The sequence below is a fragment of the Felis catus genome, chromosome D4 (genome assembly GCF_018350175.1).
Source record: "Felis catus isolate Fca126 chromosome D4, F.catus_Fca126_mat1.0, whole genome shotgun sequence".
Lineage (NCBI taxonomy): Eukaryota > Metazoa > Chordata > Mammalia > Carnivora > Felidae > Felis > Felis catus.
In genome coordinates this window covers 75,725,526-75,738,619 of record NC_058380.1, presented here as the reverse complement: position 1 = coordinate 75,738,619, position 13,094 = coordinate 75,725,526, and the positions used below count along the sequence as shown (strand labels likewise).

The window sequence follows — 13,094 nt, the reverse complement described above, 5'->3', positions numbered from 1 at the left end:
TTCTGGATCACTAAGGGATGGGGTGGGGGGAGGGCAGCACTTGTGAGGTCCACATTTCACTTATCTAACACGTCAGGAGAAACTTTAACAAGATTAACTGCTGCTTGGGGCCTCTGCTCCATGGAGCAAATTGAGTCTATTGTTTTGTTTTTCTCCTTCTTTCTTGTTCTTTCCAACTGGAGGGTTTCCGGGAGGGGGCAGCTGGGTATGAGGGGCAGGGGTCTGGATCGTGCCTGGTATGGGACAAAAGTAAAGGAGTGTGTAAGACAGCCCCCCCCCCCAGCCCCGGACTTGAAAGGGAGCCCAAACTGTTGTGCGCAAAGGCCAGCCTGAGCCTGGGTGGTGGGTCTGGGAGGGGGAAGAGGTGATGGTGTTTATTAGACACGTTCTCTCGGTGCAGGGGGTAAGGCCTGAAGACCGGATGCCTGAGATTAAAACCTAGGTCCTGCCATCCAGGAGCTGTGTCATCCAGCAGCACCCCTCCCTCCCATCTCTGTCTCCCTATCCGGTTACACAGAGAACTGGTATGTATGGAGGTAACCCCTGCGGACCCCTTTTCACTGTGGCCTTAAAGAATTCTTCGGTTCTAAAGACCCCTCCCCATTATTGGTGGGCCCTCAGGAGAAGCCTGCACACGGGCACTTTCTAACTTTGGCTTTGTTTTTGTCTGCATAAGCCTTTCCCTTTTTATTTATTAATATATATATTTTTTTCTTCTTCCCTTTTGGAAAAATAAAAGGCATGTTTTCTGAGCTTCAGAAGCACGCTGCTCCTTCACTCCTTCCCTCTGCCTCTCCGAGCGCCTGTCTGAACTGGTGTCAGTGAAGTTTGAACCGGGGCAGAAATAGCATCCCGGGCGGATCTGGGAGCACAGCCCGCCTACCAGGAGCGGCAAGGCCTGCCTCTGCCAGACGACAGACCCGGTTAACAGCACCGTAAAATTAGACCTTTACGAAACCCAATTGAATCCTGCAGCAAAGAGTGATGTAAGGCAGCCTGGCCTGACAGCAAGGCAGCAACCCTCTGCCTGAAATAGCAGCGCGGTCCCTGCTGAGAGATGCCTGCTCTCTCAAGATAGGGGACCAGGGATTCCTACGAAAGTGGCGACGCCCAGCCAGAGGGAGCCAGCAGAGGTCAGGCAGCACACTGGGCACCCGAGGTCGCGGCGAGGAGGACGTGGCTTGGCACCAGCATCCAAGCGACCCACCTAGGGCCCTGCCTCTCCCGGCCTGAACTTACACGAAGGAAGGAGCTGAGAAAGTGCTTCTGCAAAGAACCTCTGTTTGTTTGCTTTTTAATTCAAGGAGAAGCAGGTTCTTTTGAGTCCAACAGTCTGTACGGTGCGGAGGATACGCAGAATGAGTCTTTTCTGGCTCGGGGCCAGGTGTTTACACACCGCCAATTCTGGCTCAGACTCAACTAGGGGAGGAAAAAAAAATCCACCAGAATCCTCAGGAGAAAAGCTCCTGGCTTTCTGGTGCTACACGACAGCAGTGCCTTTTCTTTCTTTCTTTCTTTCTTTCTTTCTTTCTTTCTTTCTTTCTTTCTTTCTTTCTTTCTTTCTTTCTTTCCTTTTTTTTTTTTCATTTTGAGAGGAATGTTATTTCCACACATAAAATGGGCCAGGCATTTTATACAAGCAATAATAACCTAACGTTCCCCATCCAATTAAAGTATTTTACTGCACAATCTTTGTGTGAAAGAGTGAATGAGTGCTCAAGAGAACGCGTGTGAAGAGAGGCTCCTTGTCTGAATTACAGACATTTATAAAGCAGGCTCCTGTGGAATCCCAGGTGTTATGTATATATGTGTGTGTGTATAGATATATACACATACACGCATACCTAATTTTTTAAGACGTATTTACTGCCTTTTCATCGATGATACCTATGTCACCCTGGGTCTTTCCCTCTGGAGGGGAAAGCATTCCAAATCACTAGCATGACAGGTACAGCTTAGGAAAAATCAGATCTACTCATTTTTTTTTTTTTTTATCATCTCCAAGCAGCAGGCTCTGTGCTTTCCAAAAGAGAAGTAAACATACCACGGCTCTGAACTGTCACCATCATCGTTATTATTACAAATAACATTTTATCTCTATTCTACAGTATAACCCCCTCTAGGTGCCTAGGACCTTGGGGGCTAAAAGTGAATGAGCTCAGTTTCCCTCTCCTTGGGGTGGGGGGGAACCGAGGGAAAAAAAAACAGCATGTGATGACGTCAGATGTGGGGGAAAGTCACTTTCTTGCTCTGGGTTTGGGAGCGGGAGACTGGGAGCTTTGGGGGCAGATTCTTGGTAATAGCCTCAGAGTTTGGGTACCTTGAAATGGGCTTCAGGTAAAGAGAACAGCGTCGGCACATTTGAGAAAGTCCACGGGCAAGACAGAAAGCAGCAGAACTGCCGGAAGAACTCACAGCTTTCCCTTCGAAGAAAGTGTGTGTGGAAGGGGGTGGGATCACGAACCGCCTCCACATGTTTCCTGGCTGCAGCGAAGGGGGAACCCCTACTCTCACTTTAAGACGTCCTAGGACACGGCAAGATTGTTTGTGCAGGAAGGGAATCTCCCAGTCTCAGTCTGAAGAGGCAAAACTTTCCTTCTCTCCTCCATCGCCGCCCCCCCCCCGCCCCCCAGTTGTATTAAAGGCATTGCCACAGATTCATTTAGAGGGAGAAAAATGGATGTTGGAGCATTTCTAAGGTTTGCAGCCCTCACAAAGTGTCCGGTTTCACTATGGGCTTTGCTGTGGAACAAGGAAGGGGAGGGTAAGGAGGGAGAACTCAAATTCATGATGGGCTCGTAAAAGTCCCAAATGAGGAAAGTGCCCCGTTTCGCAGCCTAGTTGGGGAAGACTGGATGGGTGTGCATTAGGAAGGTCTTGCCCCAGCCCGGAGTGACAAGCAGCGGGCTTTCAAGGCGAGGGCATGGGACGTGTGTGTGTGTGTGTGTGTGTGCATGTGTGTGTGGCAGGGGAGAAGGGGGTGCATCTCACAGGCAGGCATCAAGCAGAGAACAACTTTGGGGCACTTTGAGGACTTCTAAGTCCTGCGTATTATAACAACCCTGTCCTTGTAGGCTTTCGGGGTAACGGGGCTAAGTGAAGAGAGAGGTCACCTCCATTAAAAAGTCAAACCAATGATCCCCCTAGCCTCTTTTCACATGCATCCCAACTGGGTCATCCTCCCCTCCATCCCAGAGACAGTACGTCTGACCATCTCCAACACGATGTACGTGCAGCAGGCTCCCCAGGGACCAGCCCTCACTGACTGCGGGTCTCGGGCCTCCTGGAGCGCTCCCTGCGCTCCTCCCAGGGGGGCGAGGCGCGAAGCCTTCCGAGTGCGCCCATTCCGCAGATGGGGCAAAGTGAGGTTCCAAGCTCACCCCGGGTGCCTTGGCGCCTCCGGCCCGGCGGTTCCCGCACGGACACACCCGCAAGCCCCCAGCCGGCCCGCCACCCGAGCCCGGGCACCCCGCCGGGGAGCCCTCGCCTACCTGTGATCACCGCCGGAGACCTCTGGCCCCCCTCCGCTCGCAGCCACACTTGCAGCGTGAACGCGTCCCGGGGCAGCTCGAGGTCGGCCCGGAGGCGCAGCTGCTCGCCTCGCCCGCTGAAATAGAGCGCCCGGCTCGGCGGGCTCGGCTCCTCGGCGGCGCCCCTCGCCTCCCGCTGCTGCCGCCGCCGGGGGACGCGCACGGCTTCCCAGGCACCGCCCGGCGGCGGCGGCGGCGGCGGCGGCGGCGAGGCGCGGCGGCCGCGGGCCGCCCGGGTGGCGCAGGTGGCCGGGCCGGCGGCGGGGCGCGGGGGGCGGCCCGCCCGCGGGTCTCTCCGGGCCCGGCGGGGGCGCTCGGCCAGCCCGCAGCCCAGCGCGGCGCTCAGCAGCCCCAGGCGCAGCACCCAACTCCAGAGCCGCATGTCCGACGGTCCCCCCCGCCCCCCCTTCGCCCCTGCACCGCCGCCCGGAGCTGCCAGCTTTGGGAGCCTCGGCGCCTCGACTTTCTTCGCTTCTTCACCCTTCTTGGGCGAGCCCCCCCTTCCACTTGCTTTTTTCTTTTCTTTCTCGCTTCCCTCCTCAAGGTGTGTGCTCCACTCCCCCCACCTTTGAAAAATACAGCCCAACTCCTCCTGGTTGGCAATTAATTTCTCTCCCCGCTCCTTTATCTGCCTTATTTCCCCCCTCTAACAGCTGATTGCCTTCCTCCTTGTTTTATTTCATTTTATTTTATATGATTTCTCTCTCTTCTAAAAAAAAAAAAAAGCTCCTCTAAGACACTGATCCGCTGAATTCCCTCCCCCCCAAAGATGCTCTAATTTATTTATTTTTTGCGTCCTTTATAACACAAGCCACAGCCCCCTTCTCCCCCCCCCCCAGTCCCCCCTCCCCTCCCTCCTTCTTCACAAAATGAAAGGAAAGAGGGGGGGAAAAAGCCCTCAGAAGATGAGTAAACAAGCGTATGCTAATCTGCTCCCGAGCGCTCCACCTTCCCAATTGAATGAGTCCCTGTTAAAACTGCGGGGATCATGACTAATCAATCAGTTTGGAGAGGCCGAGCTACCCAGCCTTCCTCCACTTCGCCGGTTGCCTCCTCCGTTCCCGCTTCTCCACCCCCTCCTTTTTTTTTTTTTTTTTTTTTTAAGAAGACAATCTTAAAGTAACAATTTAATGAAATTCTGTACACACCCCCTTACGGTCCTCCCAGCTCTCCTCATTCCTGCTCAAAACACACATTCCTGTTTTTGTTTTGTTTTGCTTGCTTTTTTTTCCCCTCCTTCACCACCCACCCACCACCCCCCTTATTATTATTATTTTTTTTTTTTTTTCCCCTCCTGGCAGGAGAAAAATCTCTCTCTTCTCTCAGGATCCCCTTTGCACTTTGCTGGTAAACCTCATCCTTCTGTGTAGCACAGAAAGGGTCTTGAAACTTGATTCTCTGAATTTTTTGTAATGCTGTCTCTCTCTTTCTCCCTCTCTCTCACTCTCATCTCCCTCCCTTCCTCCCTCCCTCTTCCTCTCTCTTCCCTTTTCTCCCCCTCTCCACTGGCTTTCTCTCTTTCCTCTTTCCTTCCTCCTTTCCCCTCTCTTTTGCCTTCCCTATTCCTTAAAGTTATGCAATGGTGAATGTCCCCTCTCTTCCCTGAGCCCCCAATGCTGCTGGCTTCAGCTGGTCCAAATGTTGTCTCCAAAATCCTCACGGAATCATCAGGAACAACCAGAGGAAAGACGTTTTCCAAGGCATTTGCCTTTCCAAAGCTACACTCCGCACAACTAGGTCTCTAAATACTCCTGAATACTCTTAAAAATATTCTATTGGCTGCTAGAAATTATTGTGGTTTTATATTTAAAAATGAGAAAAAAAATATTAATTTGCCTGCTTTGTTGCAACCTAAGAAATTCAGGGTTTCTGACACTGTTCAAGTCACAGGTAAGGGTCTGACCATTTGCTGCTTTGTACATCTGTTTTGAACTGGGACATATATGTAATATATTTTTGTTCTCTTTTTTCCCCCCTCTTTATGGAACTCAAAAGCTCCCCCTTATGGCAAAACAGTTCTTTTTTTTTTCTTCCAAGTGTTTAAGAAGTCAAAATGAGTTAGCAGTGGTGAATTACAAATTATTAATTACCAACATATTCAAATAACGTAGTGATAAAAATATGCTGTGTGAGGTTTGCATGTGGATAGCATGCTAGGAGCCTAAGGTGAAATTAGCTCCATTAACCAGGACTTTCCTCCCCATGCACTCCTGTCCTCAGGGCTGCTCCAGATCCTTCTGAAGAGCTGAGATCATTCTCGCACACTTCAGGGAGAGTGAACAGCAGTGGAGAATATGTGTTGGTAAAAGTATGCAGATTTGTAGAATGAGCAAATGACTCAGACATCCCCTCTATAAAAGCCGGAATGTGGTATGCAGGGATTACGGCACTATTCTGAAAACAGGAGATCCTAGATTCAGATCTTCTTGGTTTGGGAAGAACTTGCCATATGGTCTTAGGCCAAGAATGTTTGAACTCGGTTTCTCCAGTTATAAAAGGAAAATGGCATTATATTAGATGTGTTTCCAGGATGAAAGGAAAAGATCTTTGGGGGTACCATGCCATGGATATGGAATGTGCCTAAGCAAATCGTTCACTTTCTGCAATTCCAAGTCATCTATGAAAGTCATGAAGTTGGCATTCAATAAAAAAAGAAGAAAAAAAAAAGAGATCTGTGTTGAACTACATGAATTACATCCTGCAAAATCCCCCTCTTTCCCCATAGAGGTTGGAACACGACTACTGATTCTCTTCAACCGTGGCACTTAGGCATTGGAAAGCTGTATTTCTTCCAGGGGCTTCTAAGTCATTGTATACAATAGTTCTGAATATTTATAGACGTTTGGGATTTTGTCAACTTTCCCACAAAGAAGAGTCATAACATGAGAGAGAGCATTCTGAGTCCCCAATCACTCCACCACAAGTCAGTGTTCTGTCCTCCGTGGGCCACTTTGGTTCACCAGCCTCCCGCTTCCCAAACTTTACAATGGGACTCTCTCACAGATTCATCTCGAGAATAAAATACGCTCTGGGTTATAATACTTTGTAAACTGTGAAAACGCTATTTGAAAAAGATTTTCTCTACCGTTGTTGTCAAGTGCCCTTCAGGTTCTTAAAGGCAAATGAAAGTCTGCGAGGCCAGGTTTTCATTTCTCCCGTGTGGCAGATGCAAAGATAAAGGGACAGGTCCAAGTCTCAGAGCTCCTGAGCTTTTGATCTCAGTCCCTGAGTGCACTGGGGCAACTGGCAAAGACTTCTGCTGGTCTTACTATTGAACATACATTTATTATACTGTCCCACCTGTCTTGGAAGCCGCTTTGCCTTTCAAACGTGCATGTATACATGTGCTTGCTTTTAACTGAGTGACTGGGACTGCATGAATTGTAACCCTTGGTTTATGACCCGCCCTAACCACTGGTCTATGCATGCTCTTATTTATTTATTTATATGTAATACACTATATCACCTGCTGCTCTCCTTCTTTGACTCCATCCCTTGGTCTTTCAAGGATCGGTCCCCCGTCTTTGCGTCATTTGTAGTCACAGAGCAATCATCTGAAGGTTAGGGGGCTCGGGTTCTCATTCTGACTGGTATGGGATCTTTGACCTGTTTGCTCTTATGTGAAATGAAAGCACAGGAGAAGGTAGTTAAGATCACTTACAAATCTCAAGTGGAATGGAGGCCCCAATTATTGGAGCATGTCAGTAATTCCCATTGAATTATCCCATATTTGGTCAATTCCATCCCACCTACCACCCAAGGAGTTCCTTGTTTCTGGGAACTACCCAGAAAACTACCTTTTAGAACAAAAACACTTTTGTGCCTCCACTCTAAGGATACACGTCTTCATTATTCATTGTATTTGGTAATAACAAAAAGCAAGAGATTTTGCCAGGGAGGGTGTAAAGGTCTATGCGAAGTTAGGAGAGTAACATCTAGGTGGAGTCCTAAAGTTTGGAAAGGTTTGAATGAGTAACAGTGGTTCAAAGTACACATCTCAGAGTCATTATGACCTGGGTTCCTACGACCTTCAGCAAGTTGCTGAATTTCTCTGAGTCTCAGTGACCTTATCACAGAGCTGCCTTGAGGACAATGGACTGTGTGACATAGTAGGTGCTCAGTAAATGAGCACCCTCTCTTCCTTTCTAAAGATCTAAATTGTATGACCCTCGGGGTTTGTGTCACCTCTCATCTCCAGCTGAGCCCCGCCTACTTCTTACTCCAAGCCAGGATTATACTCACCTCAGAATTCCTAGGCAAGCATGGTCTGTGGGGTGGAATCTCTAACTCCATGAGATAGGATCCTGTATTGTTCTCCCGTGTCCTGTTTATATCTTTCTTTCAAGATTAGAACCCTCCCAGGTCAAGGATCTTCAGGAGCTAGTTCTGTTACCACACCCCTCCCCCATCAGCCCGAAGGGCTCCCTCCTCTGGACTCTCACAGAACTTCCTCCGAAGTTGAATTTTGCTGGGCACATCCCCAAACCCATCCACCACACTTAATGACATATCTGCTGGTCTCCCCTTTCCCTGTGGGACAAAGACTCTGTTACATTCATATTTGTGTTTCCCCAAATGATGCTTAGCCTAGCACTTTGCACATAGCTGCTGCTTCAGAACCATTCAATTGAATGATTCCATAGATATGGAGCATATTTGGAGTAAAGGAAATTGGATTCAGATCTTCTCTTCGCTTAAATAACAATTCAACAACAGTTTACCTCTGTTGAATGCACACGACATTCCAAGCAATATTTAAATGCTTTTTCTAGGAATGATTCTATTTAATCCTCATACCAAGCCTACAGAGGAGGCCGAATAACCATCCCATTTTACAGGAGGGGGAGGGGGAGGGCAAATCAAAACCTGAATCACAGAGACTAAATAATCACAGAGACTATGTGGGGAGCCCAGCCAATCTGGGTCTAGCACTCTGTGTTCTAGCTCCAGGGGTTAGGAGGAATCACTTAACCTTTTGAATCTCATTTTTCATTTTTATAGATTTCACAGGGTTATCTGGGAGATTAAATGAGATGATGGATATCATGTTGCACAGTGGCTAGTACATGTCAGCGGGTGCTAGATAAATATTAGCTTCCTTACTTCCTCCCCAACAGTACTTGGATTATATTAATTTATCATCCAGACTAGAGTTGATGACTGCAAGTATGATGCCAGTAGTAATAACAACCTGTCCGTACTGTACACCTACTATGTGTTAGATACTAAGTTTTAACTTTTCTCTTCACAGGACTAGGAGCAAGGTTTTGACTCCGCTCGTATCTAAATTGCTCGGCAGCTTTCTATCATTCTGTCTTCTTAACTCAGATTAGAAAAATAAACTAATTTTCAGCCCTGAGGTTTTTTTTTGTTTTTGTTTTTGTTTTTGTTTTTAGCATCTCCAAGCTCTGTCTGAAAAAAATTAAGTCTGTGGTTAATCACTGCCTGTTCTACAAAGCCACAGCAAAAAGAGAGCCAGTCATCACACTATTTCCTGAAGTGGGGGTACAGGGGAAAGGGTTACGGACCACTCTGGCTGGGCTCGAGGTGTTTTCCTTTGTATTTCTTGAAGCTTTTGTGTCCATAAGTAGGTGACACTGAAGTGAACTGGAACTCTCTCAGTCTTCCTGCAGGCTTATGACTGGAAGCTGAAACAGCAACTTCTATAATCTAACCCTGTCCTCGGACTAGTGCCAACGATCTCCACTTTGTCCAACTCAGGTGCCCAAGGCATTTCTTAAGCTTTGAATTTTAGTTGATGAGGAAGATCACTGCCTGAAACTGTGATTTTAATTTATACCAAAACATGATTTTATAAATTTTATTTTTAGTCTAGCAATTGTAATAACTAGCTATAATTCATCATGAAAGACTCTCTTGGGTGGTTACACATACCATTTAATGTACAAAACCATTATCTCTATAGTTTTTCTTATCCCCATTTTGCATTTTTTTTAAACGTGTCTCAGTAGGTTAGATTTTATGGCACGTTTGAACCTAAGTCTATCTCACTCCAAAGTCCACATTCTTAACTGACCTGCCTCTAATCTACCTTTAAGCTTCCTATTGTTTTAAATGGGAATAAAATATCTCCATAATCTTGTGGAAGAGGAAGCTTTGTGAGAAAGCAAGAAATGGGCAATGGTGGGCGTTCTCTTCATTCTACCCTGTTTTGTTTGATGGAAAATAAAGCGTTTGATAACCCATTCCACTTAATTCCAGGGCAAATGTATTTTGTGGTTTATTGGAGAAGAGGCCTTGAGTCACATAATGAGCTTTGCTTCCCTCTCTCTTTTGTCCAGAAATTGCAGAATCACTGTCCAATTGGCCACTTTTTATATCAACTAAGAACGAAGGCGTGCAACTAATTGCTCTTCAGTGAAGTTCTTTCTCATGGGAAACGAATCCAGTGATGTTTTCTGATGAATTCAATTTACCCCACTTAAGAATAACATGACTCGTTAAGCAACCTTGCCTAGGCCATGCATGGACCTGTGGGTACCTAGTCTGACAATAACTTGATGAGGTTGGTCTTGCTCTGTTTTAAAATCAAAGGAGATTCAAATTCAAAAAGAGGAAGCGATTTACCCCCAAATCACCTACCTGGAAGATATATGTCCAGATCAAAACTCTAACTTATGTGCTTTTCTCCAATCTAGTGCAAATGTCACCTTCTCCATAACATTATTCTTTATTAAACATTAAAATAAATCATTCCCAGAGGATTATTTAGCTTCCTTTCCTCTCCTATATTGTTGGATTTATGTCCTTGTCTTCTCTTCTGTGCCAGATCTTAAGCATCTCGAGGAGGAGATCTGAGTGTTCTGCCTTGTGAGATCCCCCATGGGGTTAACCCTCTAGGGTTCATGCTGAATAGGAGCTCAGTGAACATTTAGTGAACTCCATGAGACCTCTGTAGCTCCTAGGCATGTGTGACATCTAGAATAATGTTCTGCCTCTTTCATTTACCTTACCTTGAGTTCTTCCAGTTCTTAAAACCCAGTTGAAGAAAGTCTTGGTTCTTTCAGGAAAATTTACTCATGCCCTCCTCCAAACAGAATTAATCTCCCCCTCTGCTGAAACTCTCTTATGTCTTCTCTTGAAGCCATTCAACTAGCACTGTCAGGCAGAGCACTGTAGTGATTGCTATTTACCACGTCATGTGGGCATAACCCCACCTAGACAGCATATGGCGGATGATGTTGGTGCATGCCGTACCCAGATGCTGCCATATATATGTATATGTACATTTACATGTACGTGTATATGTATATAGAGGCTATAGAGAGTGCTTTACGGCCTGCTAAATCTAGCGCTCTCCATTTGCAGGTGAAACCTCACAGAAGGGAAAGGGATTCTCCCAAAGTCAAACAACCAAACCATTCTTTCTGCCATAATGCTGACCCTTTTATTACATGTGATGCTATTTCATTTATTCATTCAATAGTTATTTATCAATTATCACTTATGTGCCTGGTATTGTGTCAAGGTCTGTCTAGATGTCTAACATTATCTTTCACTCTTAAATTATTATCTTTTACTTGCAAATTATTACCTTTGTCAGTAATAGTTGAAATTTATTGCTGGCTTCTATGTGGTGAGTGCTTACACATTATATCATTTCATCTTTATAACAACCCTAAGAGGCAAGTAATGTAATTACCTCCATTTTACAGAGGTGAAAAAGAGCGTTAGGACCCTGCATGGATTTGTAACATCTGAAATCCAGGTATGCCTGCCTCCAGAGCCCACATTCTTAGCCTTAACTACAGCAATGAGAAATCTGGAAGTTCCTTCCAGACAACTGGAAATTTACTGTGCAGTGCCCCATTCCTGTCCTTGAACTCATGGATATAGAGAACCAGCAGTGGCCAGCCCTCCACAGTGAAGACAATGGGTAACTCTAGTAAAGTGGACGTTGAGAGAGAATGCCACTCAGTTCTGGGAGAAGACAGACATTGACTGACTTGGGCCACATGTGAAAGCACTAATTTTAAATAGTTAATAATAACAGCAGCAGCAGCAGCAGCAACAACAACAACAACAACAACAACAACAACAGCCTTAGACAATGGCCCTAATATATATGGAGAGCTTTGTGCTCCCATGGAGAAAGGGGCAAGGGTCATGCTGGGAAATGATCAGTTTCCACTCGGATGTGTTTCTGTGGTGTTCAGTAAGGACCATGAGATGGACTGGACAGGGGAAGAGCTCTTGTAGGTACTAACATCCAGGCTCTGTTCTCACTTTTTTGCCACTCAATTCCTGTGATGCCTCAGACAAGTCCTCACCCTTTCCTTTCCAGGATCTGTCAAAAATTGGGAAGCAGAAAACCAACAGCCCCTGGTCTGACAGACAAAAGACCCCCTCCCTGGCATAGCTGTGCTCGAGGACAACTGTCCATTATATTTTATAGGGTCAAGGCTCTTTCTCATTGGCTGGTGTCTGTCACCTAGTAGCAGTTAACCAGTTCTGAATGCCACCCCGCTTTGCTAACTCACATCTGAGCTTAAAAGGTTGGTCATCATCATCATCCCGATTCTAGTGGGGATCCTGCTAAGACCCCTGGCTGATGTGCCCCCCTGGGAGTCCTTCCCAATCAGTTCTTCTCAGATCCTCGTCAATGCTATGGATGCAATCTGCATTACTGTTCACTACAAGTCAGAATGGTGGGTTGCTCTTGAGGTCAACTGGGCTCTAAGCTTAGAAGTGGTTCTCTGGACAGCAGCCAGACCTGGCTAGCCCAGGTTTCAACCCACCGAACCATCTCAGTACCTTTCTGAAACTGTCTGGACTACTCCAGCACATATGGTCTCAAAGGAAACACTAACTTATCTTCACGTCCACATCATTACAATCACCTTTCAGGTGCGCCCAGAAGGATAAGTGGGGAAACCATTGGGTGATTGTCACTGGCCCAAGTCACACAGTGCCTCAGGAGAAGCCAGTTCACAAAGCCTTTGGACAGAGAGACAAAGTTGAAGAGAAAGTAATGTCTTCAGTGAACCCACACTGGCTTGGTTAGAATCCTGACAGCACGATCACGTGAGTGCAGTAGACTTAACCTGTCTTTTGCACTTAAGTTCCCTCACCAGTAAAATGAGGGCAGAGATTGTACGACCTCCTCTGTATGTTTTCTTTGAGGATTAAATGAGGCAATACGTATTAAGCATAAAGGGCTAGTGGGGGGGGGGACAGTGAATGCCGTGCAAGCTATTCTTTCTACCAAGCTTTCCCCACGCCTTAGCAGCATCACCAGATAAAAATGAATGTCGAATTCTTTAAATGTAAGAATGTTTATCAATCTCCCATTGAGGACCAAGCACTAGCTAAGTGCCAAGGATTCAACTATGACCCATGTATTATGAGCTTGCCCATCTAACAATAATAGCAGTGAACGCAAACCGAGAATCACAGGTGGCTAGTGCTGTTTATGCATGTGCTGCATTAACCTATTCAAATCCTCACAACAAAGTCCTGAGTTAGGTACCATCATTGTCCTCCCTTAACAGAGGAAGACATTGAGACCTAGAAAGAATAAACAATTCAGCTACATTGTTAAGA

At 46.4% G+C, this 13,094-nt stretch overlaps 1 protein-coding gene across 1 annotated transcript in view; it reads right to left on the bottom strand.

The window, feature by feature from the left end:
- The window catches only part of PAPPA (pappalysin 1), a 241,865-nt gene extending 237,566 nt beyond the window's left edge, over positions 1-4,299 (bottom strand). The window contains exon 1 of the mRNA XM_023242643.2: positions 3,492-4,299. Within this exon, the coding sequence (XP_023098411.1) occupies positions 3,492-3,912 (421 nt within the window). The 5' untranslated portion in view covers positions 3,913-4,299. The remainder of the gene's footprint in view (positions 1-3,491) is intronic.
- Between the last annotated feature and the right edge of the window lie 8,795 nt (positions 4,300-13,094).